Source organism: Chanos chanos, chromosome 1 (genome assembly GCF_902362185.1).
Source record: "Chanos chanos chromosome 1, fChaCha1.1, whole genome shotgun sequence".
Lineage (NCBI taxonomy): Eukaryota > Metazoa > Chordata > Actinopteri > Gonorynchiformes > Chanidae > Chanos > Chanos chanos.
Window position 1 is genome coordinate 59,015,718 of NC_044495.1, and position 23,687 is coordinate 59,039,404.

Here is a 23,687-nt window from a genome sequence, read left to right on the forward strand (position 1 = left end):
ATACAATGAAAATGAGCAAGTACATACATTTTTAAAAGAACTTAATATTTCGGAAGGGAAACTTTACGTTTATCTGCCTATTGTCGTCATCAAACCCCACCGTTAATGTGTGTAAGGTGTTAAGCATGTCATGAAACTTGTTGGAGCTAGTGGAGCGACTTGGTGGATTCAACTTCTTAACTGTACTCACAACTGAGGATTAGATGACAGTCTGACAGATTTCCACAGTTTAATCTCGCCGTGAGTAGGTTTTCAGATGTTGGCATTAGTTACCCGTGTTCATTGGTACTGTTTGTTAGATAACCCGTATTTTGTCTTGATACACCTTGCTTGTGTTTCTTCACCAGCACTCGCATGTGTTCTTGATGTGCTTCTGCGAGTAGACACCACAAGACCCGCAATGCCTCAGAAACAGTTAAAAAACGCCCAGTACATAGAATTGGGAAGTTATCAGTACTGGCCGGTGCTTGTACCAAGAGGAATCCGTCTGTACACGTACGAGCAAATCCCAGTGTTCTTAAGGGAAAACCCATACATTACCGACGGCTACAGAGCCTATCTCCCTTCCCGACTATGTCTTAAAAGGTATGTGTCACTCTTCCTCTGTGTTTCTCCATGTATCATGTTTTGAGTGTAGTACAGTGACGTCTTGTTTTATTTCTAGTTTAACTTCATCACTTGTTTCGCTAACAGTGGTCATAATTAGGTCTGTAGCGACGCAAAACCATGACGTAGTCACATGGTTGTGGCTGTGAAGCGCCGTTTTATGTGATTCCTGTAGGAAAATGTATACCGTATTTTCTGTACGTAGAACACACAGTCTGTGAACGTTACTGAGGCAGCGCAGTAGTCAGAATCGATAATGATGGTGCTTTGGTATCTCTTGTCCAGCCTGTTTATCCTGTCCAATGAGACGGTGAATATTTGGAGTCACCTGCTGGGATTTGTCCTCTTCTTCTCCCTGGGTGTGTACGACATGGCCTCCGTGCTTCCTACTGTGGGGGCATCCAGGGAGGACTACGTCATCTACTGTATAGGGCTCTTCTGTTTCCAGGTGTGTGTTCGGACAGGTTTTGACAGCTATTTCTGCATTCTCCCTGTGTGTGTGTGTGTGTGTGAGGGCTTTTGTTTGTGTATGCATGCATATACATGTGTGACTTAGTAGACAATGCTGCAGTGATTTCATGGTACCAATTAATCTCACTCACTCACTCACACACGCACACACACACACAAAGAAAGATGAGGAAAAACTGCCAGAAAAGTACGAACATTTTATAAAAGCATGAACGTTTTCGGCAAAAAAAGTTCTTCTAAACAGAATCCGACGGGCCTCTCTGTCCAATCGGTAAACTGAATATTTAATCTTCACATGTGCAGCATGTCTGAGAGTATAAAATACAGACTTTCATTTTATCACCTGCGGTTACATTTAGGATGTTTCCAAGTAAAGTCATGCGGTGTAACCGGGGGATCTATGGTCATCTTGACCATAGCAGTGTGACATGGCTGGATTGGTATTGTAGATAAGAGTATCCTTTGGCTGAGATCTCAAGCTTAATGAACTGAAGCATCGATTTCACTCACATATCTTATTACCAATGCATAAAAAAAAAAAAAGAAGAAATCATTTTGAGAAATTTCCAATATCCCGTAATTAAAAAGGATAAGCTAATTATCTGTGTGCCAGAATTCGGCATGCTTCCACACTCTCTGGCTGTCTGCGTTTGGGAAGCCTGCTTGGTGTGTCTTGACTGTTAATGCGATCCATTCCAGGGGTTAAATCAAGGCATTTGAGAAGCTCTCGATTACACTTCCAGAAATAATCAATGCAGTACCGTGTGTGCACACACATAATTATACTGCTCCACATAAGTGAAATATCATTTTTGTACAATATTATTTACCTGCACACACAGGCAAAAGGATCAGCAAGTCAAGGAAAATACACTAAAATGTAATTAGACAAGAAATAGAATAATGTCTTTTAGGAGTTGCTTAAAAATCACTCAGTCACTCACGCAGTCACTCTGATACACTGATAATGTAGTGTGATTTATATTCATAAACCAGCTTTGTCAGTGAGTGTGTGTGAGTGTATTGAGGTGCGTTTGCTGAGTGAGTGAGTGTGTGTGTGTGTGTGAGTGAGTGAGTGAGTGAGAGTGACCTGTTACTCTACGTACAGGTGTATATACTGTCCGTGTGTATGTATCTGACTTGTTACTCTGTGCAGGTTTGTGTGTGTGTTTTTATGTATTTGACCTTTTGCCCTATCTTCCGGTGTGTATGCTGTGTGTGCGCGTCATGTTACTCTGTGCTCAGGTGTGTGTATGCACACATGCGTGTTTGTGCATGTGTGTGTGTGCGCGTGTGTCTGTGGCCTGTTACCCTGTTCAGACGTGTGTTTGATTATCTGTTACTCTGTGTTCAGGTGTGTATGCTGTGTTCAGTGGGTTATCACCTGTTCTGCTGTCATCGCTCTGAGAAGACCAGTCGCCGCTGGGTGGCACTGGACTACGCTGGCATCTCCGTGGGCATTCTGGGCTGTTACGTACCAGGGGTTTTCTACGCCTTCTACTGCAATAACGTACGTGTCACCATGCCTCTGTCCTTCCTTCACACGGCCCAGGAGAATCAGAACTCACACTGCAGTCTGCTCTGGCTGCGTACCATTTAAATTACACACTGCAGTCTGCTCTGGCTGCGTACCATTTAAATTACCCACTGCAGTCTGCTCTGGCTGCATACCATTTAAATTACACACTGCAGTCTGCTCTGGCTGCATACCATTTAAATTACACACTGCAGTCTGCTCTGGCTGCATACCATTTAAATTACACACTGCAGTCTGCTCTGGCTGCATACCATTTAAATTACACACTGCAGTCTGCTCTGGCTGCATACCATTTAAATTACACACTGCACTCTGCTCTGGCTGCATACCATTTAAATTACACACTGCAGTCTGCTCTGGCTGCGTACCATTTAAATTACACACTGCACTCTGCTCTGGCTGCGTACCATTTAAATTACACACTGCACTCTGCTCTGGCTGCATACCATTTAAATTACACACTGCAGTCTGCTCTGGCTGCGTACCATTTAAATTACACACTGCAGTCTGCTCTGGCTGCGTACCATTTAAATTACCCACTGCAGTCTGCTCTGGCTGCATACCATTTAAATTACCCACTGCACTCTGCTCTGGCTGCGTACCATTTAAATTACACACTGCAGTCTGCTCTGGCTGCGTACCATTTAAATTACACACTGCAGTCTGCTCTGGCTGCATACCATTTAAATTACCCACTGCAGTCTGCTCTGGCTGCATACCATTTAAATTACCCACTGCACTCTGCTCTGGCTGCGTACCATTTAAATTACACACTGCAGTCTGCTCTGGCTGCGTACCATTTAAATTACACACTGCAGTCTGCTCTGGCTGCATACCATTTAAATTACACACTGCAGTCTGCTCTGGCTGCATACCATTTAAATTACCCACTGCAGTCTCGTCTGGCTGCATACCATTTAAATTACCCACTGCAGTCTGCTCTGGCTGCATACCATTTAAATTACCCACTGCAGTCTGCTCTGGCTGCATACCATTTAAATTACCCACTGCAGTCTGCTCTGGCTGCATACCATTTAAATTACCCACTGCAGTCTGCTCTGGCTGCATACCATTTAAATTACCCACTGCAGTCTGCTCTGGCTGCATACCATTTAAATTACCCACTGCAGTCTGCTCTGGCTGCATACCATTTAAATTACCCACTGCAGTCTGCTCTGGCTGCGTACCATTTAAATTACACACTGCAGTCTCGTCTGGCTGCATACCATTTAAATTACCCACTGCAGTCTGCTCTGGCTGCATACCATTTAAATTACACACTGCACTCTGCTCTGGCTGCGTACCATTTAAATTACACACTGCAGTCTCGTCTGGCTGCATACCATTTAAATTACCCACTGCAGTCTGCTCTGGCTGCATACCATTTAAATTACACACTGCACTCTGCTCTGGCTGCATACCATTTAAATTACCCACTGCAGTCTACTCTGACTGCATACCATTTAAATCACACACTGCAGTCTCGTCTGGCTGCATACCATTTAAATTACCCACTGCAGTCTGCTCTGGCTGCATACCATTTAAATTACCCACTGCAGTCTGCTCTGGCTGCATACCATTTAAATTACACACTGCAGTCTGCTCTGGCTGCGTACCATTTAAATTACACACTGCAGTCTGCTCTGGCTGCGTACCATTTAAATTACACACTGCACTCTGCTCTGGCTGCGTACCATGCTTTACTTTCTTGTTTCCTGGCTGTGTGTGTGTGTACTTGTCTGTGTGTGTGTATGTGTGCGTGTGTGTGTGTCTGTGTATGTGTGCATGTATGTGTATCTGTGTGCGTGTGTGCGTGCGTGCATGGGTGTGTGTGTGTGTGTGTCTATGTGTATGTATGTGTGTGTGTGCGTGCGTGTGTTTGTGTGCGTGCGTGTGTTTGTGTGCGTGCGTGTGTTTGTGTGCGTGCGTGTGTTTGTGTGCGTGCGTGTGCGTGTGTGTGTGTGTGTGCGTGTGTGCGTGTGTGTGCGTGTGTGTGTGTTTGTGTGCGTGCGTGTGTTTGTGTGCGTGCGCGTGCGTGCGTGCGTGCGTGTGTGTGCGTGCGTGTGTTTGTGTGCGTGTGTGTGTGCGTGCGTGCGTTTGTGTGCGTGCGTGTGTGTGCGTGCGTGTGTGTGTGCGTGCGTGTGTGTGTGCGCGTGCGTGCGTGTGTGTGTGCGCGTGCGTGCGTGTGTTTGTGTGCGCGTGCGTGCGTGTGTTTGTGTGCGCGTGCGTGCGTGTGTGTGTGCGTGTGTATGTGTGTGCGCGTGCGTGTGTGTGTGCGCGTGCGTGTGTTTGTGTGCGCGTGCGTGCGTGTGTTTGTGTGCGCGCATGTGCGTGCATGCATGTGTGTGCGTGCGTGTGTTTGTGTGTGCGTGCGTGCGTGCGTTTGTGCGTGTGTTTGTGCGTGCGTGTGTTTGTGCGTGCGTGTGTTTGTGTGTGCGTGCGTGTGCGTGTGTGTGCGTGCGTGTGCGTGTGTGTGTGCGTGCGTGTGTTTGTGTGTGTGCGTGCGTGTGTTTGTGTGTGCGTGCGTGCGTGCGTTTGTGCGTGTGTTTGTGCGTGCGTGTGTTTGTGCGTGCGTGTGTTTGTGTGTGCGTGCGTGTGCGTGTGTGTGCGTGCGTGTGTTTGTGTGTGTGCGTGCGTGTGTTTGTGTGTGTGCGTGCGTGTGTGTGTGTGTGTGCGTGTGTTTGTGTGTGTGCGTGTGTGTGTGTGCGTGCGTGTGTTTGTGTGTGTGTGCGTGCGTGTGTTTGTGTGTGTGTGCGTGCGTGTGTTTGTGTGTGTGTGCGCGTGCCTGAGTGTGTGCGTGCGTGCGTGCGTGCGTGTGTGTGTTTGTGTGTGCGTGCGTGCGTGCGTGTGTGTGTGCGGGGTCGACTGAACGCGCGGCGGCTGTGCAGACAGGGTGAGATGAATAGACCGGCCTGAGGAGCGATGGTCCCACAGTGCTGTCACACGGCAGATGGCTGGCCTGCTTTTGTTTTGGGAATATCTTACCTGTCAGAGCTGACGCAGGGTTCAGAACATGCCCCTGGCTCTTTAAAACACTTTACCCCATTAAACTGTTCTTTTATGTGTGTTTTTTTTTCCTTTACCATTGAATAATCTTCATTGTCTCCTAACGATCGTTAATTAATTACTTATATCACGCATGTTCATTCCATCATTATGCTAGTACACATACAGGAAAATGCCGTTTTAATGATATTTTCTCGACAATCCTCTTTTTTTATTATTATTATCATTATTAATATGCACATATTTAGAAATGTTCTTGTTTCATGATTTATTTGGCCGTTTCCCTGCCTAACAGCTCTCTGCGGACTTCATCAAGTGAGATGAAGCCTCTGTTCAAACGAAAACGAGAACATTACTATTTGGCCTGTAAATAGGCGCCTCTTTGTCTCGGGGAAACTAAAAAAAAAAAAAAAAAAACACGAGAGGAGAGATTTCAGCACAGTTTCTGTAAAAAAAAAAAAAAACCGAAAAAAACGAAAAAAAACTTGGATCTGGGACTCGACGAGCAAGCTGCTCGTTCCTGTCCCCAACTCCCACTTGCTCTTTGCGGTGCGGCCCGGCGTTTGGCCGTGGCACAACCGCACAGCTCCCCCACATATTGGAACCGCTCGCGTATTGTGCCCTAGAACGCGGCTGAAATCTGCTCCTGCCCAAACCAGATGGCCGCGTTCGTGGACCGATCCGCCACTCTGTTCTCCACCATATGACATTCACACATGGGTGAGCCATCTCCGCTCGCACTGCCAAGTGTTTAGCTTTGCTTTTGGGTGACTACTCAATCGGCCAAGTCCCACAAGAGAGAGACAGAGAGAGAGTGAGAGAGCGAGAGAGAGAGAGTGTCTCTTTTCTCTCTCTTTCTCCCTCTCTCGGATACTCCGTCCTGCGTTCGGAGACATTTATTTACACTACAGTTCGCCCCCCCCCCTCCCTCCCTCCCTTCCTTCCTCAGTAATGACTTATTTGTGTGTGGATAGATTCGTTTGTTGATTTAATTAGATATATTTTGTGGGGGTCATCTCGGTGTCGGTTCAGGCCACGGAGTGGAATTTAATTCAGTAATTAATTGTGAACCGTTCAAATATGTTTCGGTTTCGTGCGTACGGAGTGGACACAAAAAGTATTTATATCACTCTCAATCTCATTCTTCTCTTTACGTTTCTCTCACAGTTATCAGGGTTTTTTTGTTTGTTTGTTTGTTTGTTTTGTTTATTTATTTATTTTTTTTAAATATGTAATTTTGTTTCTTAATGTAACGGCAGCGGCTTCTTCTCATGGTTCCCAGACATGACCGTGCTCTCCACACACACAGAGGGACTGGGCCGTATGTAAACACAGCTTTCACTGATCTTCCTCCTGGTTCTCGTGTCTCTACAGTACTGGCGACAGGTCTACCTCGTCACCGTCCTGGCCCTGACGCTGGCCGTCTTCTTCGCCCAGATCCACCCCCTGTACCTCACCAAAAAATGGTGGAGGATTCGCTCCATCATCTTCTGCGTCGTGGCCGGCTACGGCCTCATCCCCACCCTGCACTGGGTCTGGCTCAACGGAGGACTCGGCTCAGCCATCGTCCAGGTAACGCCTGCCCGGGCGGGGGCTCTTCCGATTGGTCGTTAGACGCAGATGGGCGTGACTTACCTGTTCCTGAGGAGGAACGCTCATCTCTTTGTGTCTGATGAGCACGTTGAACCTAAAGTTCTTACGGTTCGTCCTCAGCGTCGGCGTTTACCGTGGACCGTCTGTTTTGGGACTGTCTCGCCACGGCAGAGTAACGTTTGTTAGCGTGTTTGCTAGCGTTGTCATTTACAGTCTTGTGTTTGAGTGAAGCGAGCATGCCTGGACGTAAGCCTTGAGTCCTGTGGTTGATTAAGGACTGTGTTGTGTGTGTGTGTTGTTTTTAATAGGTTTTCCTTCCCCGCATACTGATCATGTATGTCATCGCTGCAGCTGCCTTTGTCTTCTATATATCTAAAGTACCAGAACGCTACTTTCCAGGTAAGGTCCCCTTCTTTTAGATAGATAGATAGATATATAGACAGCTTTCTGTTGCTGTTATTGAGAAAGGTCATGACAGACTTTCTCAGCCGAGTCCACAAGGATTCTATACCCTGCATGTTTTCTGTACCATTGCTGACCTAACACACCTGGTTCTAATGACCCACTGTTTGGCAATGAGCTGATTGGCTGAGTCAGCTGTGCAAGGGCGGGACTAATTCAAATACATGCAGCACAGGAAGACTTGAGAATAAAACACTGGCCTAGACTAAGACTATAGTCTTCAATTTTTGCCACAATGATGATTAGAAATCAGTTGTTTTCACAGCAGTTTGTTGCTGTATGTGTTTTATTAGAGGCTAAAAAGTAACATGGGCATTTAATCTTTGTGGTCAAACTGAACTGCAGGGTGAGCAGTCGAGTCATTTAAAGGTTTTTTTCGAGGAGAGACCCGAGGAAGCGTAAGACAGGCGTAACAAGCGCTCTACTGTGTTTCCTTCCACAGGTCAGTTGAATTACGTAGGATCCAGCCACCAGGTCTGGCACCTTCTTGTCGTGTTAATGTTTTACTGGTGGCACCAGTCAGTACTGGACATCACGAATCACAGACACAGCCACCCCTGTCCAGACAATCCCCAGCAGCACTCCTAAACCCCCCCCCCCCCCCCCGAGGAACCAGGAGCCAAGAGACCTTCAGACAGCTTCATTACTGCACTATGCTAAGCTCCCAGTGCTCACGAAAAGGACGTCTGTTTTGTACTCTCTTTTCCTCAGACGTCTCTGATTTTTTCCCCAGGTGGTCACCACAGCGAGTGACTGTATATGCTGTGTGACTGGGAGCTGTTTTATTTATTGTTTTGGTTTTTTTTAGACTCATTACCCATATCTGTGGACATTATGTACAGCATGAAGATTATTCTCCTTCCCTGTCATTTTCTGACATCTCTTTCAATTGTAATTAATGTCACTAAAAGTGCCTAGCTAGTACAGAGGGTTAGGGCTAAGAACCAGTGTAGGGCCACTAACTGTGTTTTTTTTTTTTTGTTTGTTTGTTTGTTTTTGGTTTTTTTTAAAGAACCACAAAGGCTTGAAAACATACAGATGTCACTGAAGGAAAAGTAGCAGAACTAGGTCTGTTGCTCAGCGCTGTTAAAATGACCCAGGAAATGATGTGCTTTTGAATATAAAACAACAAAGATGATTCGGTTTCAGATTTCACTTTTGCCTTTAAAAGACGTTTTTAGAAAATGGTATCAGTGGTAGAATCGAGTCGTGTGTTTTATCAGTCGAGCTGTTTCATTGTGTTTCACACCCGTTTTGCAGCATTAAGTCATTAATACTACAGTTAATCTCAGTTCCTTGATTAGGAAAAGCCAGTAAACACCGTCATGTTACAAATGTGTTTGGGATCACGTACACGGTTATAAATTTGTGTTGGCGACAGACTTCGAATTTAATGTTAAAAGCAATTCTTTTGTAGTCGTAGTAGTGAAAACCAAAGATTTGACTTCTGAAAGTTTTTCTAAGGTTTAGACAAACGTGCTGATTTTCCTGGATATTTTAAATATCAGTATTTCAACAAGTCCTATGCTTTTTGTTTTGTTTTTGTTTTGTTTTTTTGTTGGTGTTGTTGGTTTGATTTTTTGAATATAAAGCACAGTATTGCAGTAAACTAAGTGTTGAGTTTAGAGTGAGTATCAAGTTCTCATAATTAAGGTATTGTGACGGAAAAATGCGTTTCAGTCGTTCATTTTCATCTGGTCATGTAAAACGGTTTATTTAATTTGTTGTAAATCAATCACTTTTTATCATGAAAATCATTTTCATTTGCGCAGCGGTTTGGATTTCCCTGTGAGAAATTTGGGCGAGCCTTCGATACGTCTTTTGCATAAATTCTATCCCATACGTGGGGAATAGTCGCGCTTGTATCCTTCTGTTGTGACTGATGCTAAAGGTTTGACAGGCTGCAGGACAAAAGGTGATTTAAATGATACTTTTTTTTTTTTTTGGATTAAGTGTATGTTGTTGTTTGCCTTACTTTATAAAGGAGCGTCATCTCTCTAGACATGTAAACCATATGTAGTCTCACTTTCACATTCTCCAGCAGTGTTGATGTTCGCGTCAAAAACCACGTTATGTCTGTCGCTTTTTCTTTTTTAAACAATATTAAATCTGTAATGTGTGTAGATCATATTACTGTTTTAATTTATTTTCAGTATTGATGTCAGATTGCAATATTTATTTCACCATTACCCAGAGGGAAATTTCATTTGATTTAATGTTACAATCCACATGTCCTTTCAGTGTGAAATGTGTTTGTGACTTCGTTTTTTGAGAGGTTTTTAAGTTCGCTGCTGTCTAATTTTCTTAAACTTTTTGTATACTGACTTTTATTACTTAACTAACTGGAAATAAATTTGAAATTGATGAAACACAATGAAAGGAAAAAAAAAAAACAACTAATTTTGTCTTTTGTCTTTTTTTTGACCGTGTAAATCATTCAAAAGGGAATTGAGCGTTGGCAAAAGCTGAAAAACGGGAATTTGTTCTGGAACCAAGATCCGCTGGTACCGAAAGACAATAAAAGCCAGGAGACACCGGAAAGAATCCAACTTTTTATTGCCTTTGTTAGACAGCAGTGTAGCATGACAAGTATAACCAAAAAAAAAAAAGAGAAAGAAAGAAATTGTAGAGAAAAAGGAGAGGGAAAAAAAGTAAAATAACTATAGCAATGTTTAAAAAAACAAAACAAAGGAAGTAAAAGATGTGGCCAACTGCAGATTTGTTCCATGTGTAAATTGCAGGCAAAAATCCCAATGCGTTGGCTCTGAAATATTACTGGTCCATCTGAATCCTAATTTCCAGTTCAATTAACTCCGTTTCCTACAACTTTTAAGAAACTCCACAGGCGACAGCTAAAAACTCGAGGAACTTGTTAAAGGCATTTTAGACTAAGTCCGATACATTGACTTGCAGCTACCCTCAGTTAGAGAACGGATCTTTAAGGTGAATTCTTGTTCCCTTTTCAAGCATGTAGCTGTGAATGTAGTAATTTACAGGTCGAACAAACACGTTCAGATCCACTTCACGTCCACCTCAGTATTCAGATATTTAAAAAAAAAAAAGAAAAAGATTGTGAACTGTGGGCTAAGGTCAACCACGAACGAATCAAACAGGAAACGCATAAAAGAACAAAATCAATACAAACACATTCGTTTGTTATCAGAGCATCGTTTTAAAAATTAACATACTCTATGTTAACAGTTCGTATCTGATATCAACTAAAAGGAATTCTGTTTAAAAAAAAACAAAACAAAAAAAAACATGTAAAATCCCTTTTAATGTTTTAAGCCTTTAGGGAAAAAGAAAAGAAAAGAAAAAAAAACAAAACAAAAGACTGCTGCACCTATAATAATGTTTCTATGTATCGAACGCACTTGCGAATGTAAAAATATGCATAGAAAAAAAAGGTCTACGGAGGTGAGAAGGCCTACTCTGAACTGATTTCACTGACGCCGAAGACAGACAACCAGTTGTGCATTGGTAACGAGGCACTCTGAGGCAGGGCAGGAGTTTTTACCCACGGTAAGGCTTTCTGGTGTGAACATCATTATTATCATCATTATTATTATTATTATTATCATTATTATTTTCCTATTGGTAGATCAAAAGCAGGAAGTCACAATCTACACAGAAGGAACTTAAACATCTCAAACAGTCGTTGATAAGATGAAAGAATGCGCTCTTGGTCATAACAGAATCTTATTATCTGGAATCTCGTTCAACGTCCTCAAAAACAAAACAAAAACAAACAAACAAAGAAACAAAAAAAAATATATAAAACCCTCTGAATTTTTGATCAACAACTCTAGAGTCTCGTTGTAGTCCCCCCCCCGACCCCCGACCCCCACCAAAGACTCTTTCTGATGCAGCATAAAAGGCCTCTCAGCTAAAACGTATGGGATAAAGGTAACACGTACGAAACCGTTTTAAAACCACCCATACACCACAGGTTTGAGTTGAGGTGAGAGAAAAACTGTTACTCTGAAGTCCAGTTAGGTTTTTCTTTTTTTTTTTAAAAAAAAAAAAAAAAAAAAAAAAAAGAGCTTAAAAAGCATAAAAGTTCGATTTGAATTAAAACACAGGCACAGAAGTCCCCCATCCCCCCCCCCCCCCCCCCAATTTGGCCAAACGCTGCAATCTGAACAAAAACAAGCTGCCATCCATAAAGGACGCTCCAGGAAGGCTGCTTTGATTTTTGCATATCATAGCTCTGTGTGTGTGTGTGTGTGTGTGTGTGTGTGTGTGCGTGTGAGACTGTGGGAAGACAAAGACACTCAATGCTTCGATGGGAAGGGAGCAGCGCCAAAGGGATCCAGATCCACCTGTGGGTTCTGCTGAGCGCTGCCGTGGACCACCAGTTCCGTAAACGGCACCGCCCCAAAATCGTCCATCACGTTCCCGTCGGCGAAAGCAGGGAACTGCAGGGAACTGGCCCGGGGTCTGCTATTGGCCGCGTTGAGGTCGCTCTTAGCGTCCCCTAAGCTCTGGTGCTGCCCGTGTCGGACGCCGTCTTGCGGGTGGAAGGGTTTGGCGCCGAACGGGTCCAGCAGAACGTCCTCCGAAGGTAGGGCCACGCTCTTTTCCATCACCTCGTCCATACTAATGTTCTCTTTGGAGTCGGAGGCGTTGAGGAACTCGTTGCTACTCTGCGAGTCCCTCCTGCCCACCTTTTTGTGTCTTCGCACGCGCTCCGGCGTACGGTAGCTGGGCTTGTTGCTCTTGCGGCCGCCCGTCGGGGTCCCGTGGTGACGTTTGCCGTTTCCGCCCGACGCCTCGGACTTCGTCCGTCTCTGTCGCGAGGACAGTTTCTGAAGGTTGCGTTGCTTCAGTATCTGCTGCTGCGGGGTGGGCTCCTCTTCGAAAGGTGCCTGGCCGAAGATGTCCTCCTGGCTCCGGGAAGAGGGCGCGGCGTGGCCGGGCTGGAAAGGCGAGAAGCCAAACACGTCCACGGCGTCGGGGGAAATGGGCGGCGTTTGGCCCGTCGGACCTTCACCGCTCCAGCTGGACTTGGAGAGGTTCCTGCTGAAGGGCGCTTTGGTGAACACGTCGATCTCCTCGATGGTGTTCTCCTGGCTCACCTGCCGGAAGGGAGCCTTGGTGAAAACGTCGGCGCTTTCGGGAGGCGGCTTCGGCTGCCCACCGCCCACAAAGGGCACGGCCCCGAAGACGTCCACCTCGCTGGCGACGGGCTCGTCAGAACTGGGCGACAGAGGGGGCGTGATCAGGTTAGAACCGGGCTGGCTCTTGGTGGGCGCCTTGGAAACCGCGGCGGCTTTGTGGCCCATCAGCCTGGCCGTACGCACTTTCCCCTTTCTCTGGTCGTCGTCGGAGTCGGAACTATGCTTTTCCTCTTCCTCTTCTCCTTCTTCCTCGGAATCCATGAGCAGCGGTCTCTGGCCCAGGTTCTCCGGCTCCGTGTCGTCGTGCTCGCTGTTCAGCCCCTCGTCCTCCTCCTGCTCCTCGTCCTCGCTGCTCTTGGGGGAGGGCGGGTCGGACTCGAAGTCGCTCTCGGACTCGTCGCCGGCTTTGTGAGGCGCGGGGTCGGAGGAACTGGTCTTTTTCGTGGGCTCCTTTTCCTCGGCCGATGGCTGGACGGCCTCTTCGAACACAGCCAGCACCACGGGACTACCATGCTCCTCCTGTGGTTGGTCCACGGGATGCACGCAGGGCCCTGCATGAGCAAAACCACATCAGTCAGAACCACAGAGACATTCTGTATTCAGCACTCAACACTATTCATATTAGGGGCTATAATATATGTAGGGCTTGGTAGGCTGCGGGTGGGGTTGGGTGTGGTGCGGTGCAGTGCGGCTGGAGTTGGGGGGAGCGATTCACAAATTGTCCGATTAACGTGTTTTCATTTTTCAATGTCATTGTTCTTTTTTTTTTTTTTTCCCAGAGAAATTCCTAAAACCATCATAATGCCTTATTCCGGTTTAGCGAGAGTGATATTTCCGATTAAATGTCATAATTTTCCCCTTAAATCCACATTAAAAAAAAAACAGAAAAGTGAGGCACACAGATGGCCTTTGCTTTAATACTGTGAGGGGTTTAACCAGAACAATGAAACGTCTGTGAAAAGACAGAGAACGTCAGGGCGGGGGGGCGGTATCTTAAGACTGGAAAACCTGATTATCGCTTTGTCCTGAGCTGTAAAATTATGCTTCTCAGATCCTTTAAGTTCTTAAATATGAAAATAGTGAGCCTTTGTCAACAATGGATTTCTCTCTTAACTGTCCTATTTCTTTGTCCCTCTGGGGAAATATTTAATGTGACTTAAGGCATTTTGAGGACAATGGAGGGGAAAAAAAAAAAAAAAAAAGAAAGAAAGAAAGAAAAAAAAAGAAAGCTCATGACAGTTTATGGCGTATTAAAAAACTGAGGGCATGAAGATGGAGAACCTCTAGACGCATATGGTGAGAAAGCTGCTCTTGTTCGGGCTATCGTCTCGCCTGAATTGACCTTATTGTGTGTCACGAGGCCTGAAACGCTGACGAGTCCCGCTGACACCGTGGGGAAAGTGCAAGAAATTTCCATGAAGCAGCGACCGCAGACTAGAAGCTAAGTTCTTATGCGGATCTCATTTTGAGTGACATTACACGCTTTGAATCTTCTGCCCGTCAGTAGATGATATATCAGTGTATCTGACCAAAATGTTTTTCTTCAAAATTTTCACAAACCAAACCCCAGACAAGAGATAAACCAAACAACCAGACACTGTGGCCCGTTGACAGGAATGCGGCTAAGAATAAGCGAAATGTGGAAACTTCGAATGTATTTTTAAGCTATACAGAGCTGCAGACTGTTTTACAGTTTCCTATGGATGAAGTTCTCACTCTTGCTTAGAGATGAGTTTCCCCCCATGCTGAGAAGGCAAAGCTGGAAATCTGTTAATGTATAAACTCTCCAAACTGGCACAACAAGACCATGGATTTGCCAAGTGCTGTGTTACATACAAAAAAAAAAAAAAAAAAAAAGTGAAGAAAAAAGAAGAACGGGGAAAAAAAAACAAAAAAACCCCGGAATGACAGACAGGAAAAGGCGGGAGGAGGAGGAGGAGGAGGAGGAGGAGGAGGAGGGCTTCCTAAGAAGTTTTCGATGAAAAGGGCAGGGCTTGTCAAAAGACATGTAAGCAAGCATCTGTTTAAGCTGCGCAGCCTAGATTACAACGTTTTCAATCAGGGCCTACCCTCTGACAGGGAGCAGTAAGCCAAAACCACACAATGTCTTTAATCATATGAGATTAAACTGAAACCTGGAGGGGTAAAATTACTGCGCGATGTCCTTTTTTTTTTTTTTTTTTTTGAGATTAAGACTAGATGACGGACCTTGTAAAGCGGAGGTGACATGCAGTTAACCAGTTACGCGGCTGGAGCATGTGTCCAGCGGTAGGTCCTGCTGAATGAAGAGCAAACCGGCTCGGACGTTGCCTTGTGACGAGCCACATGTCTGGCTGAACAGATTACGCTTTGTTAGGTCCTGTCTGACTCATGACAGCAGATGCTCACTTTGGTTGTCTTTCTTTTTTTTTTTTTTTTTTCCCCTTTTTTTTTGCGTCGACTTCATATGAAAACAATTTCTGACTTACGTGCCCGTCACAGTTTGTTAAAAAAAAAAAAAGAAAAAAAAAAAACTTCCATGCCTTTTAAGTAAAACCAAAACCGTCTGCAGTTTCAAAGTGTGTATTAGATGTTTATTTACTTTGACATTTAAATGTTTAACAGTTTTTAAATGACATAATAATATTCCATTAGCCATTATTAATGGATTAATGGATATCCATTATTCCTTTATAAACTGTCCTTTTTTCTCTTAAATGAAAATGGTATAGAAACAATCAGCTCACACAGAGAGAGGGGGAAAGAGAAAGAGAAAGAGAAAGAGAGAGAGACAGACAGACAGACAGACAGACAGGCAGACACTGACAGACACAGATGTGCTGAGAGCAGTCTTTTGAAATGTCACTATGTTCATGTTTTGGGGACACGCTGCTGAAACTAGCTGATGTTGCATATTTCTTGTTAAGTAAATGTGAAAAGCCCAAGTCTGAAACTAGTTTTGATTATTACCCATTTTAAAAAGCCCATCTGAAACTCGCTGCGATTATCATGTCGTTTTCGAGGCTCTGTGGAAGTCCGTCTGGTTTCATTAAACGTCCTCTGAAGCGGAGAAACAAAAGATGTTGAACTGAATGATAAGTGTCTCTTTTTATAATAAAAAAGGAAACGTCAACACTTTATTGAGTCTTGAATGTAAGACGCCACGCTGCAGACTGCCGAGACATTTCTTCACCAGGTTTAAGTCTTGCTGCACGGACACTTGTAAGACAGCCATTCTAACAGTGACATGAAAACATCTTGTGCCTGTGTTGTATTGGTGGGAAGACGCAGGGAAAACTCCGGAACTCGCTGCATTTCACCAGCTGTTTTGCCTACAAACAACAACCTATAACAAAATCGACGAAATTGTGAATAGCTTTTGAATATATTTTATTAATTGTTAAACATTTTAAAAAGACACATTCAGTTTACAATATTATACAGGGCATTTTTTTTTTTTTACATTTTTTTTTTCTGAGTATGCTATACAATTTAAGCAAACAAGAGCTGAACGTATAAATATGAATGAGGTCAAAAGTCAAGGTCAAAGGGCAGTGGATTTATGGACGTGTGTATTTCTAACATCCATTTAAACACACTGCTATTTACAGAAGAAAAGCACATAAAATATATTAACATTAACGGGCAAGATACTGCAACTGTTGAGTCTTAAGTCCTAAAGCACAAAAATCCCTTCGGTTGCATGAGACAACTCTCTTCAACAAACAAACAAACAAACAAACAAACAAACAAAAAAACCAAAACCAAAAACAAAACAAAAAACCCAAAAGCAAACATCCTGTTTACTAGAAGAAGAGTAACCAAACAGGTGGGAGAATGTTTATGAAATATGATCATGAAGAGTTCCCTCTCGTGCACCTGAAAGCTGTGTTTCCCAGTCCTGTCCATGAAGACACACAGCCCTGAATGTTCTAGATTTTTCGCTCCAACCCGCCAGCTTCCGCTGGTCAAGAGCTTGATGATTAGCTGATGAGTTGAAGCCAGTGTGTTAGAGCAGGGACATATTAAATTAAAAAAAAAAAACCTGTTGATCTCTGGATTTCCATGATCAGGACTGGGAAAGCACTGATGGATAGGACTTAAAACTTAATACTGTTAGAATCCAGCCCGAAGCTGACGATTAAAAGTGTGTACCAAGCTGCTGAACAGGCAGTTTTGAGATGGACTTGGCCGCGAAACAGCTAAGGATCAAACTCGGCTGATATTAAAGGCAAGTGAAACCTGTTAGCATTAGCGTCCGCTATCTCAAATAAAAAAAAACAACACAAAAAAAACCAGCCTGAAACCCAGAAAAAGCTAATGATCTCAACCAATTTTAGCTACAACACAGCACGCCTGGTCTTCAAGTGACCTCAGACTGCATGCTGCTTTATCGCTGCAGAAATATGGCTCAAACGATTTAGCGTAAACGTCATTAAGAACTACTGTCAAACTGAGTTTCGGCAATCTTTCCACCAATACCACGCTGAACCAAGATGTGTTTTTGAGAATGGCTGTCTTACAAAATTACGACGACAAAAAAAAACAAAAAACCTTTCAAATCAAAACGTTTATTCTGAGAGGTGTCGACTTCAGAACTCAGGGTGGCCGGGTGACTGAAAATGAGTGGATCGAGTTTAGGAATCCTGAAGTGAGAATTCTCTAAACATCATGCTTAACTTACCTTTGGCAAAAGAACGCTTAAGTAAAAAAAAAAATGTAAACGCCTATATGTAAACCTTTCCCATATATACACACAAGTGTATATATATATATATATATTTAAATATGTTCACATTTCTGATAATAAGAGAGATGGAAAATTAGCGTGGAGAGAGGTGTTACTGATGGATGAGCGACGCGTGAATGAGATGAGACACGTGTGTGTGTGTGTGGTGTGTGGTTCATGGCAATAACATCTCATAGGAAGATCCTCATTTTTACCCCAAAAACCCCAGTGTTCTCTTGGCACAAGTATTGACAGAACAACTCGGCACTAAAAAAATAAAACACACGTTTGCAAGTAACGACGCGACAAGTTAAAATAAGGCAAAGTTTAAACGAATAAACAAAACAAAACAAAACGCATGCACACACACACACACACACACACACAAAAAAGGAAGACTGTCCAACTTCCAGTTCTCTCAAACGTCCAACAGTCCTCTGATTATCTCCTAGTTAACCAAAGTTCTGGCCGACCCTCCCCCGAGCTGGCAACTCAAAACATCTCAATATCTTCACAGTAAAACAGTAAGGTTAACTGAAGGAACCCAAGCCAACACTAACCCTAGACAGAAATAGTGATACACTCTGAGAGAAACATGGCATGTTTAGTAGGAGTTAACGATATGAATTTGGAGGAATCACTAGAAGTGTGATCCACGAAGGGGGAAAAAAAAAAAAAAAGTACCTGAGATTTCTTGGCGTTCGGCACTCGCGTGAACGACGAGAGAGAACATATGAAACTAATGGTGAACTGGAACTAAACTGCAGCGTGTCTTACAGGGGAGCAAAAAAAAAAAAAAATCGGGCTGATCAAGAATTTACGGATTGTTTCTCTCATGCCAGCCCCTGGTTTTATTTATGGTTAACGTAAAAGCCAAGAGGAGATGAAGACATAGTGTGCTGAAGTCCAACAGATAACAGGGGCTGTCCTCTGTAACCGCCTGAGAATTCTGCATTTTGTGTTTTTTTTTTGTTGTTGTTGTTTTTTTTTCACTTTTTATTTCCTTGTAAGAAAATGTTACTTTGCTAAAAAGACGATAAACGCATATTAAAAGTGAACGTTTCACATATTCAATCTCTAGTCTTCACAGTCTTAAAGTATTATTTAGTCGATAGTGATACTGAGAGAAATTTTGTGTTTCCTCTCACATAAAAGCAGTCGGCAAGCTAATAACCCTAGTCCCATATCCACGCACATCACGCATGTCACTACATGTATGCGAGAATAGTCGTTTTTGGCCCTTCATAAAGGAACAAACCAATCCCTATTTGGCGAAACATGAAAGTTATGAGTATATGTCAGTATATGCATAAGATAAGTGTTCACAGTAAGATTGACTGGTTAGGTTCACTTGGTTGGAGATGGTAGTTGTGAAAGATTTCGTTCCATCACCGTAAAGTGCATAGATCAATAAAAAGACACGAGAGAGAGCAAAAAAGAGAGAGAGCGAGATTAGGGACGTGTAAGATGGGAAAAGAAAGAAGCCGCCAAAATGGAAAAACACCGGCGTAGGCACTAAGAAACCCACAGCTTCATGCGAGACGCACAAACATAAAAAGTAACAAGCGGCAGAAAGGACTTCTTAATGCAAAGAATAAAAATTAAAGAAGAAGAAGAAGGAAAAAAAAAAAAAAACCTACAATTTTTCCTTTTGATCTGTCAATAACCTCACTGCACTGTTACATATTTTAAGAACCTATATAAAAGGCCAATGAAGCAGAGTACGTACTGGTTACCTGGCAACTGCGCTACCTATTGCTTGTTTTATCAGTACTTCACTACAGCAGCTGTCCTGCAAGGCCGAGTAATCTGATCTAGTTTAAATGCTTGTTGAACTTATAACAACACGGTCCTATGATAAAAACCTTCATTACGTACTATGCATACTGAGATTGAGTCCTAGCCGTTAGCTGTTAGCGGTTAATTACACACTCTCATTCTACAGGCCTATCAAAGACAGGTTGTTGGTGGCAGAAGCGTTGTTATCTGTGAGTGTGTCTATCTCAGAGTCTCTGAATTTTGCAGAATGGTGGCGATTTGGCACTGCCACCCCTGCCCCCCCACCCCTCCCCTGCTTGCGTTACATATCAATGGCAGCAGTTTTTGTCTGAATGGTTCTTCCAGTGAGGAGAGGAAAAGGAGCTTAAAGTGGGTTTGGGGAGGGGGGTGGGGGGTGGGGTTGGGGGCGCGGTGTGGCAGCACACACACACACACACACAGAGAGACTAGACAGGGAGCTGTGCAGCTGGGTCCTCGCAGAGCCATCTCTAAAACTTGCCTGCGTTGGCCAGGAACGGAGCTGAACCAAACGGGTCCTCGGGGGGTGACTGCAGGGCCGGCTGCTGTCTGTCCGCGCCCACGTCCGCGCTAGTCGCCCTCTCCGCTGGCTTATCTGTAAGAGCGAAGCAGTCAGAGACGAGAGAGAGGGGGGGGGGGGGGTGTTACCACGGCAACGCTGCGGAACTCTTACGCCCTCTGCTGGAGATTCGGGGAAGTACTGACTGACTCACAAAAAGGTGCAAAAAACCAACACAGCAGACACAAAGGCCGCATGTGCAAATGCTACCCAAAGTATGAACAGACTGCTGAAATTTCAACACATTCAAAGAGATTGTCCAGTGTTGTGTGAATATGCTCTAATACAATACGCTGCTTTCATCTGAAAACAAGCATTACTGACAAAAATCTGAATTGTGCTGAGTATAATCTACAGTTCATCAGAGCGGAACTAGGTATCACCACAGGAAACTCAGTCAAAGAGTAGATTTAGATGGAAATAAGGGCTTAACTGAAAAGATGACTCTACAGTGAAAAGACAAAAGAGAGAGAGAGAGAGAGAGAGAAGCTCTTAACACTTGCTTGCTCTCAGAAGGTCAAACTCTCGGTCCAGAAGTTCCTCCTCCGTCAGTTTGGAGAAGTTGTCCTCACCAAACGGGTTCCAGCCAGACATATCCGGAGGATTACTGACATTCTGAGGCGGCGGACTTAACACCTCAGCGCTGGATACTGTGTTTCTACTAGAGAGAGAGAGAGAGAGAGAGAGAAGTGTACAGCCTTGTTTTAGCATTCTAACACATCAAGGAATCAAGAAATGCTGGGCACTGCCCTGAATTAGGATATTTCAGCAAATCCTGGGAACCACACTGAACATAAATCTAATAATTCCTTTTATCATCAACAGAGTAAAGTGAAAGGAATCAAAATACATTCGTTTAATACACAAATGCATCTGTTCTGCTGACAAATGAAATATTACCAAAAATGAAAAAGAAATGGAACAAATCTCCATTCTTACAGTCACAAACAAAAGTCTAAAGTCAACCACTTCCCCTCTGCCGTCTGTCAGACTCTGAACGCAGCCCTAATGTACTTAAGGATATGAGGTGGTTTGAGAATCAGTAGGATGGCTGGGTTGTCGTGGTTACCTGGGGTTAGTGTATGGAGGATCCACGGGAGAAGGTCCGGCGTGTCCCGGCACAGCCGGGTTATAAGAGCCCAGAGGAGTGTGAAACTCGACAGGGGAGGTGACATAGGGCAGTTGCTGGGCGGGGCCACACTGCTGCTGCTGCTGCTGCTGCTGGACAAAAGCCTGCTGATACTGCTGCATCTGTTAGGAGGGGAAGCCACAACGTTTCAATGTGGGGACCTGGGTATGCAACTTACATGCAATGTGGGGACACTGATGCACACATGTATTGTGGGGACACGCACTGTCACACACTGACTGGATTAACCCTGGGACAACTTGAGAGTTTACAGACAATGCAAGACACTGGTCTTGTGGGGACATTAGGACAAGGTGAGACTGGGGGGGGGAAATAACACACACTGATAATGTGGGAATTTGGGCAGTTCGGGAATATGTCAATAATGTGTGGCAACTGACACTTGTGGAGACAGTGCGCATAAACAAAACACCCTCATTGTGGGGACATGGAGGCAATGACTGTTCTCAAAGAGATCTATTCATAAGCACAAGTATCCAATACAAACACCGATAAAAACACCTGTCTCCCCTGAGACGGACAAGTTTAACAGACGCCTGTGCTAATGAACCCTTTCTCTTCTACCTTAGGGTTAGTAGCAGATTTAAATACACACACTGACCATGAGGAGAAAGAGAGAGAGAGAGACAGAGAGACACACACACACACTCAAGAGAGCAGGAGAGACAGAGAGAGAGAGAGAGAGAGACAGAGAGAGAGAGAGAGAGAGACGGAGAGACACACAGAGAGAGGTGGGGCAGTCCCTGTATTTCCCTACAGTGTAATTGCTTCATATGTTACAATTTAACACAGAGAATCGGTCGATTTCACCCCCTTTCAACCCCCTGATGGCTTCTCATGGAGCAGATTGCATCTGAAATTAAACAGATGGTAACCATTCGGTGGAAAACAAGCTAAAAACTGCGCCCGCCTTAACGGCGTGTATTTGGGGGGGAAGTCAGTGTTGTGCCACACCTCCGAGTTAGAGGGAATACATTTCTGAGGACATTTCCGATGGTTTGACGGGTTTAGCTTCGTTTCTGGACTGGTACGAAACACCATTCCAGTACGCAAAACCAGCTTCGATCTCGAATTCGATGCAGTTTCAAGAAAATTTAATCTCTATCCTACTGGGTTTCTGCTTTGTCTGCTACAGCTGTGCTGTTTGGCTGATTGCTAAGCAAATTCAGTACTATGTATATGTGTATGTATATATATATATATATATGTATATAGGCACCTTTACAGAGTATAAAAACAGCTTGTGTGTCTGTGTGTGTGTGTGTGTGTGTGTGTGCGCGCGCGTGTGTTTTCCCAGGTGGCGGCTGCCTGCCGTAGGAGGACAGGTGCTGTTTCCCGCCACGCCGGGCCGCGTTGCCGTGGCGGCGCTCACCATGGCGGCGTAGTGGGCCTGCTGAGGATACACGGTCTGCATGAGCATGTGTGGGTGGAGCATGTGCTGCTGCTGCTGCTGCTGCTGCTGCATCTGGAGAGTCTGCTGCATGGCCTGCTGATACTGCCGACAGAGATAACACACAGACAGAGAACAACAGGAGTGAGATATACAGCCATCACGGGCGAGGACGGGAGGGGGAGGGGAAGGGGGGGGGGGGGTTGTTTCCAGCCCCAGTCCCGAGTAACCATGCCGCTTTTCACTGTGTAAATGTCCCTCGGTCAACGGAGAGATGTGTAGATGTAAAAAAAAAACCAAAAACAAATGCAGTCCAACAGGAGTTATGGGCTTTGGGGGGGGGGGGGGGGGGGTTGAGTTGCACACTTTAGGTGTAGAGCTTAGATTCTTTTACAGCAGTGATTGTTAATCTCTGTCCTTGGGAGAAATTTACTGCCCGTTTCTGTTGTAATCCAGCACCGACGGGCCACCTTGTCGACTGAACGTCAAATCCTTAATTGGCTCATTCAAGCGTGTTAGCGCCTGGCTGGAGCAAAGAATGAACCGCCGACTGAATCCCCTGCACTGACGCTAAGAAACCTGCGAGTAAAAAACAAGATTTGGGACGACAGCTTAACGACTCTGCAGTTTAAGGCAAGTCATTCGGAATTAAAGCAAAACTGATCTCAAACCGTCAGCGTCACACGCATCTGTGAAGCAAAAAAGTCCACGTAAAAAGTGCTAGCTTTGTCTGCTTATACATAAGAAAGACAATCAAACAAATGTATATTGAAATGAACACAATTAATATACAGCTTTAGAAATATTGGGAAAACTACTACAGATCTGCAGAGGTAACATCCATGTCGGGCATCGGATCCATCATGAGAAAATGCATAACTAACCAGCAGTTCGCCATCAGCGCCATCTATTGGTACAAAACTGCACTGGAAAAAAAAACACACATTACTACCTCTGATCATTCCTAAGATATAATTAATTCAAGTGATGCAAAAGACGCCATACCAGCGCTCTGAACATGCGGTGTCAAACTATGCTAAACTTTTTAGGCCCTGGCGTCACAACAAAAACCTGTTCATCTCTCTAGCTTTTTAAACCTGCAGGACACGAGAGCAGTAGAAATGGAGTTTATCTGGAGTTTCCAGTTAAATGCACAGAGGAAAGATCAGGGAACTGACAGGATACTCAGGAATGTGGTCAGTGAAACTGCATCATTTCTGCGCATTCCCCAGACAACTGGTGAATCTTCATTTTGTGCAACACAGCGGTTCAGATTAACTAGAATGGG

At 44.3% G+C, this 23,687-nt stretch overlaps 2 protein-coding genes across 2 annotated transcripts in view; one reads left to right on the top strand and one right to left on the bottom strand.

Moving 5' to 3' along the window:
* The first annotated feature begins 370 nt into the window (after nt 1–370).
* On the top strand, nt 371–8,263 carry paqr3a (progestin and adipoQ receptor family member IIIa). Its single transcript, XM_030786228.1, has 6 exons — nt 371–585; nt 892–1,054; nt 2,432–2,587; nt 6,995–7,192; nt 7,522–7,612; nt 8,118–8,263. Exons 1-6 carry the CDS (start codon nt 401–403, stop codon nt 8,261–8,263), a joined length of 939 nt encoding a protein of 312 aa, XP_030642088.1. The 5' UTR covers nt 371–400.
* Nucleotides 8,264–11,792: 3,529 nt separating this feature from the next.
* The window catches only part of bmp2k (BMP2 inducible kinase), a 40,647-nt gene continuing 28,752 nt past the window's right edge, over nt 11,793–23,687 (bottom strand). Inside the window, exons 13-17 of the mRNA XM_030766331.1 lie at nt 22,382–22,504; nt 20,929–21,110; nt 20,363–20,520; nt 19,773–19,895; nt 11,793–13,346 (exon numbers count right to left, since the gene is read on the bottom strand). Coding sequence (XP_030622191.1) covers nt 11,950–13,346; nt 19,773–19,895; nt 20,363–20,520; nt 20,929–21,110; nt 22,382–22,504 — 1,983 coding nt within the window. The 3' untranslated portion in view covers nt 11,793–11,949. The remainder of the gene's footprint in view (nt 13,347–19,772; nt 19,896–20,362; nt 20,521–20,928; nt 21,111–22,381; nt 22,505–23,687) is intronic.